General features: G+C 38.3%; 1 protein-coding gene across 1 annotated transcript; it reads right to left on the bottom strand.

Moving 5' to 3' along the window:
- Positions 1 to 1,168: 1,168 nt before the first annotated feature.
- Positions 1,169 to 6,776, bottom strand: tnnc1b (troponin C type 1b (slow)). The gene is made up of 6 exons (XM_066709866.1): positions 6,652 to 6,776; positions 4,272 to 4,302; positions 3,432 to 3,578; positions 2,692 to 2,806; positions 2,108 to 2,244; positions 1,169 to 1,705 (listed from the first exon to the last, which is right to left on the bottom strand). The coding sequence occupies exons 1-6, from the start codon at positions 6,673 to 6,675 to the stop codon at positions 1,674 to 1,676; spliced, it is 486 nt and encodes a 161-aa protein (XP_066565963.1). The 5' UTR covers positions 6,676 to 6,776; the 3' UTR covers positions 1,169 to 1,673.
- Positions 6,777 to 7,084: the final 308 nt, after the last annotated feature.

Raw genomic sequence — 7,084 nt, 5'->3', positions numbered from 1 at the left:
CTGGACTCTGGTGGGGGTGTATGTGGACTATGAGGGAGGGCAGGTCTCCTTTTACAATGCGGACACCAGATCTCACATTCACACTGTCACTGACACCTTCACTGAGAGACTCTACCCAGTCTTCTATCCTGGTGTTTCTACTGATGATCTCCCACTGGTCATCTGTCCTGTGTAGATGTGAGACTGAAGCTGGACTGAACTGAGTTTCTGCACAGACATCACACACAGAGCCTTGTCTCTGTCATCTGGTCTCCAGACCTGCCTCACATACAGTCATGTTATTTCTGGTGTTTTATTTGGTCTGTAATTAATTGGATATTCACTGGTCTGTAGTCTAGAGATGGACCAAAGAATATAAAAACAGGACAGAAATGTATGAATTGCGTGGTGCTGGTCAGGGACAATGTTAGTGTCAGATTGATTTTGTTTTAAAGAGACCAATCTGTTATAACGGGGCACACATCTGCTGTATGTGGTTATCAAAGTTACATTAAAGACGACTTCTGTGCTTCAGTAACTGTGTACCATCATGAAATGGGAGTTTTCTGATATTTCATATCAATGCACAGACTAGTAATTGTGTTGTACTTGACTGACACTGTCTATTATACAGAATTGTTTTCAATTGCACGTTAATTTTATGTGAAATTATATTGTTAAAAAGATTAGATGAAATGGGACATAACTGCAAAAAGGCAATGTGAACCTATAGATCTAGTTAAAAAAGAGCTGTAATGTAAACCACATAAAACATATCAGAAATAATACTACTTTATATGAGGCATGTGTTGAGATATATATTTTGTGTCATTGTCAGATTTTTAAAACAATGTGTGCATTTTCTTTGTTTTCTTATGATTACTGTGTCCTGGACTACTGTTGTAAAAACTAATTGTTCACCATTCAAATATACATTATGAAATAAACATTGCTTGATAGATTGTGCATATTATCATTATATAAAACTTGTATACAATGTACAATACATTACCAATGCACAGAATCCATACTGATATGAAGTCTAACAGGCTAATTAAAAAAATATAAAGTTAACGCTGGCTAAGGGGAACAGTGACGTTATCTCATTTCTCACAGGGGAAAATGACTGAGTATTAAAGTGGTGTATATAGTCTGACAGAAGACAGCATACAGTGAGACAGTGAGGGAATTCATTGTGGCACAGGATTACATTTTTATTTAAAATATACAGTGGTAGGATATCTCACATATAAGTTACAATTGTATAGTTTACAGATATTCAAAGGTTGTTCATTCTGCAATAACAGATAATGTAGATCAGTATGTGATGCATATAGAACTGTGCAGATACCAGAGTTTTGAAGGAGACCAATATGAAAGTTACATTAGAGTAACAACAAGTGTTTTGGGATTAAATTTACACAATGTTGTAAACTCTTCAAATGGTGGATTATTAGTCAGTTCTGAATGTGAACATGAGCCAATTCATTTTGATCAGAATGGTCAGATCAGGTCCAGTGTAATGTTCATATTTACCATACAATCTGACCATCAGTCTAGAGCTTCAATGTGCAAACTGTCATTGAGCAGTGCTGTGTGAATACATTGAACTGTGTCAGACAGCTCTGCTCAGTGAATGATGTCAGCAGGTCCGTTCAGTACCAGGAAGGGGTTTGTTCTTGTTTGTTCGGGATTTATTCCACTCCCTTCATAAACTCCAGGAATTCTACAGACAAACAAGAAATAAGTAAAATAAATTAAATACAGGAGAAACTACAACCATTCTGATGTGCACTTATATTGCAAAACAGATATTCAGTTATAGAAAACCCTCTGACTTTAAAAAGTGTTTGTGACGGATTGTAACAACTAATTCAACCTCAGTAAGGGACACTGGGAATAAAGCCAGTGTGAGACAGTCAGCCCCTGTACAGCCAGTGTGAGACAGTCAGTCCCTGTACAGCCAGTGTGAGACAGTCAGTCCCTGTACAGCCAGTGTGAGACAGTCAGTCTCTGTACAGCCAGTGTGAGACAGTCAGCCCCTGTACAGCCAGTGTGTGACAGTCAGCCCCTGTACAGCCAGTGTGTTGGTCCTGTGAAGTCCACACACTGACACAGTTCTGCTCACCGTCATAGTCGATCTTGCCGTCGTTGTTCTTGTCCCCGTCCCTCATCAGCTCCTCGATGTCATCCTCTGTGATGGCCTCCCCAGTGGACTCCAGCATCAGCTTCAGCTCATCTAGGTCAATGTAGCCGTCTCCATTCCTGAAAGCAGCAGTGAAGAGGAGCCCAGCTGGGATTTCAAACTGGTCCCAGTATAGGATCAGGAATCATTTTGTGTCTCAGAGAATGTATATAAACCACAAAATCTTTGGGTTCATACAATTTAGTATGACACTCATCACATGACTATCCTGCTTTGAAAATCATAGGCCAAGATCCATATTCAGCAGTATTCATGACAAAGGGAGTGGATTTGTGCGTGAATTATTTTTCAAACCAATAGCTGATTTTACATTTGAGAAGTAGATCATCAGAGAGATTAAACAGATTGAAGATGTAACACAGAGAAGTGCATAACAAGATGGTGACCTATTCCATAATCTCACTCCATAACTACAGATCCTTGATCCCAGATTAGAGATGGAAGATGTGTCCTGTAGGCCCTCAGATCAGTGTGTAGCCCTGTGGCTGTGGTCCAGAGAGTCTTACTTGTCAAACATCCTGAAGAGCTCTGCCAGTTCCTCCTCTGACTTTCCTTTGTTCTCCTCTTTCATGCACCGCACCATCATGACCAGGAACTCATCGAAGTCCACTGTCCCGCTACCTGTCAAGATACACACACACACACACACACACACACACACACACACACACACACACACACACACACACACACACACACACACACACACACACTGAGAACAGGTGCAGGGCACACAAAGCCTTGTACAGAACTAGATACCTCCTCAGAGACTAATCAACATCAACATGCTCAATTTGTTTTCTTGTTCTTTGTTTGGAGACAGCAAAAATAATGACCATTTATTTACCGATGCAATAGTTCATGTTTCTTTAAAGCAGTGTCTCCCACTGTGGCCCTGGAGAGCACTAGTCTAACTGGTGTTATAGTTCATTATTTAAGCATCAATTTACCAATTCTGATCAATAAAGCAGGTGTGTTAGTAAAATCAATACTTCAGAGACTGTGTGGAGCAAGCAACTAATGTGTTCCCAGGTTTTAGAAATGGAAGAGTTAATGAGTTGTCAATCAAACCAGGACTGAGGCAGGAAACTTCAAGACATCTTGTCCCAAGTCACATCATGATAAACACCCTGAGAAGTATTATCTGTGGGTATCTCTATAATAATGTCAGCACTAATCACTAGTGCAGAAGGAGAGCTCTGCTCTGCAGGCTGTGGGGGTGACCGCCATCCTCAGGCTGACCTACCGTCCTCATCTACCTCGTCAATCATCTCCTGCAGCTCCTCAGGGGTGGGGTTCTGGCCTAGCATTCGCATGACCTTGCCCAGCTCCTTGGTGCTGATACAGCCATCCTCCGCGTCCTGAATGAAGATGTCGAAGGCAGCCCTGAACTCTACAGTGAGAGGGAACTGAGACACTTGAAGGGCCCGGACAGAAGAGAGAAGCCCTTTGAACCAATCTTAGTGCAAAGTGGAATGAGGATCTTGTCATAAGTTGACTATAAAGGCACAAAGGTGGGTCAATATTGTGCAAAGCAAATAGTTGTGGTAGTTTTGAGCATAGGCAACTAATAAGTCTAAACAAAATATGTAAGCTTAGTGTTTAAGAGTCTTGTATTTCATACAGAGTTATATATTTTCACAGAACTGTCGTAGATAACAGAAGGAGTGGAAAATTGGTCCTCAATGGACATAACTAACTTTCTGTGAGTTCTAGAGGCACAATTTATCACTGTATTTAAATGATATACTCTTTCTCTTCTGCAATATCAAGGGCCTTTTATCCCCCAATATTTATTAGTCACCTTCCTGACAGCAGAAGAAAGGAAAAAAGTCATGTTACACAAAACAACTCAACAACTGATGTAATTTAATGTAATATAATAACCAATTAATCACTCCAGTATAGTGATAGATCCATTACTTTACTAGGTTGTCTTTTTCACAGATGCCAGGGAAATGTGTGATGTTTATTGGGTACATTCCTGCTAAAAGTGACCCATTTGTGGCCAATTTTTATCATGTGTTAAATGAATTTGATAGAGTAAAATTAAGCAAGTACAATTTGTGCATTTACAGACACTTACCATTTTTCTGCTCTTCTGTCAAGTTTTCAACCTGAAGGTAAAAAAAAATAGGATTATATCTTTTCATCATTAATTATCATTCATTTCTTTCTCTATATATACATTAGTAATTTGCAGTTCATATTTTTGAGTGTTTTTTACAAATTAATTTGGGAGGATTTGGCAACAGTGGACTAATACAAAGATATGGTGCTACACATATACATTAATATTGTTATCAAAACATTATTACAAGGCCTACACAACTCAAGTAATCTGAACAGATATCAATAGACAGATTCTTGATCCCAGTACATTTACATGGGAGAAAATGTTTTAACAGCCACATGAACACCGCTAGGCTGTTATCAGGGACAGTAATACGTTATTTCATGCAAACGATATGGTTAAATATTCTTACTGGATCATCACTTCTCTTTTCATATCCCTTAAATATTATCTTGATTCTTTGTGAATATAAAAAAATTGGAGGGTTTAATAAACAACTGTCAATTGATTGCCATGCTATAGCAATATATATTAATGACTTACACATTACATAAATTAAATATCAAGAAATCCATTACTTGTGACATTTAAATTTAGTGTCAGCCAAAACGATAGTCATGTTAAGTTGATGCAACTTGTATTAATGTATAACCATCTAGCTTGCAGAACCCTTTTTTTGAGCCATTAAAACGTGAAGTACTTTTCACACACAATCCACTAGAGCATCATGTATGCATGCATATATATATATATATATATATATATATATATATATATATATATATATATATATATATAGAGAGAGAGAGAGAGAGAGAGAGAGACGAGCACAAGTACTGTGTATGTACTCCTCAGACTTGTCACACCCTGCTATTCTTATCAGTGGATAGGACACACTGGCACAGATTAGGAGCTGAAAACCATTTGTCACCATTGTCAGCTGTCCCAGCTGTCCCCACCTTCCCCTCAACCTATTGGCCTTATAATATCAGTGTCCTATTGTCGGGCCATTACATTATCCGCTTAATGTTTCAGAAACGCTCCAGGACTCACGCTTTGGAGTTCAAATTTGGTGAAGGCATTATTAAAACATATTTATAATCTTTGGCTAGCCTATACCGGCAAAGACTATTGTTATTTACAAGGGCTGCAAAAATTAATTGTAAGTGATTAATTGTATTTGATACACTACCAAATTAACTAACTTGTTTATCTTGCTGTAATTCAGTATGACTTTTGGTATTGGTAATTTATTGATTACCAGGATGCAGCTTAATACTTGGTAAGGAACCCTCTTTTACTGAGTTACATTCAGTTTTACACATGTATAAAACAGGCAGTGGGGTTTCCACAGGGATGATTTCATTAGAAATACCAGATTTTCAGTGAAGATAATTTTTAGATCCTCTAACCATAATAATTAAACTTTAAAATCCCTATATGTGTTATCACATTTTTTAAAAGATGGAAAGCAAACACCCAATGGTGCAAAATAAAAAGAAACAGGTGGTAACATTTTATGAATATGGCCCTTCATATTTTTTGTCTATCACTGATACTTTCTACAACAATTGTCATAATTATTCTAATGTTTTAGTTTAAATAAATAATGAATTATATATATATATATATATATATATATATATATATATATATATACACACACACACACATTAGAATAGTTAATCATTTCCAAATACCCTAAATTTGAATTGTAGTACTTGAATTTGAAATTGGTATTGCAAAGCCACAGAACCAGCACTTGGGTAGGTCTGTTGAGATGACCTATCTCAGTTTCCTATTCTTCTGTAGGGCTGTACGTGACGCTGTTACACAAGGCTTATTGCTTTACACTCCCTGATATTACCATCTTTAGCTTGAATCTCCCAGATGGACACTGTGCCATTCATAGCAGGGCGACGTACGCACCTCACCCAGTCAGTAACACTCTGGAATACTGGAGTAAATCTGACAATGAATCATCAAGTTACTTTTAAACAAAGTCCCTTTTCCCATTCACAGCTTAGCTCTGGCAAATACCTGTATCCAGATCTCCGAAATATCCAATAATATATGCCTTTTTGTATAGAAATATTGCCAGATTTTCCTTTTTAGTAGAGATGTACAAATATAACAAGCCAACCTAACATGAACGAACACATGCTTTGTGGAACTTGATCAGATTGGAAAACTATGCCCCTAAACAAAAAAAAACAAAAAAAAAACAATAGCATTTTATACCATGTTGATATTATTTACCATGTTAAAACACCTGGCAATGCCATAATGCTAACCCATAGTTTTACATCATTTTCAATAGCAGACAAAAGAAATGGCACAATACCACAGGTGAAAAACCCTTAGCCCCTGGTTTGCAGAGCCACACACTTACCGCGGCTTTATAAACATCATCCATGGTGGCAGCCTAGCACTCACAGGCTCTCCCACTGCAGAGGCTCAGAACAAAGGCGTGGAGAAGCACCTGCTCTGGGCTTTATGGGAGACACAGGGTGTAAATATTCAGCCCTGCGTCACTCTGTTCTCATCTGGGATAGCAGTGCTATTAATAGGGAGAGAATAGAGCTAGCCAGACAAAAGGCGGTGCAGAAGGGGGGTAGCGATGGGGGTTGAGGGCCTGACTGTATAAACTGAAGGGAACTTGAGGATGTCTGAACATAAGAACATAAGAAAGTGTACAAATGAAAGGAGCCCATTCGCCCCATCGTGCTCGTTTGGTGTCCATTAATAACTAAGTGATCAAGGATCCTATCCAGTCTGTTTTTGAATGTTCCCAAATTGTCTCTTCAGCCACATCGCTGGGGAGT

The sequence above is a fragment of the Amia ocellicauda genome, chromosome 7 (assembly GCF_036373705.1).
Source record: "Amia ocellicauda isolate fAmiCal2 chromosome 7, fAmiCal2.hap1, whole genome shotgun sequence".
Taxonomy (NCBI): Eukaryota; Metazoa; Chordata; class Actinopteri; order Amiiformes; family Amiidae; genus Amia; species Amia ocellicauda.
Note: the sequence above shows the minus strand (reverse complement) of the source record. Positions and strands in the feature narration are given on the sequence as shown.

Bases quoted from the DNA above. Each gene is read 5' to 3' on its own strand.
- tnnc1b (XM_066709866.1), bottom strand. From the start codon at position 6,675: ATGGATGATGTTTATAAAGCCGCG. The intron at 4,303-6,651 runs GTAAGTGTGTGG...TTTTACCTTCAG, and splicing joins ATGATGTTTATAAAGCCGCG to GTTGAAAACTTGACAGAAGA. The intron at 2,245-2,691 runs GTAAGACTCTCT...TGCTGCTTTCAG, and splicing joins CTCTTCAGGATGTTTGACAA to GAATGGAGACGGCTACATTG.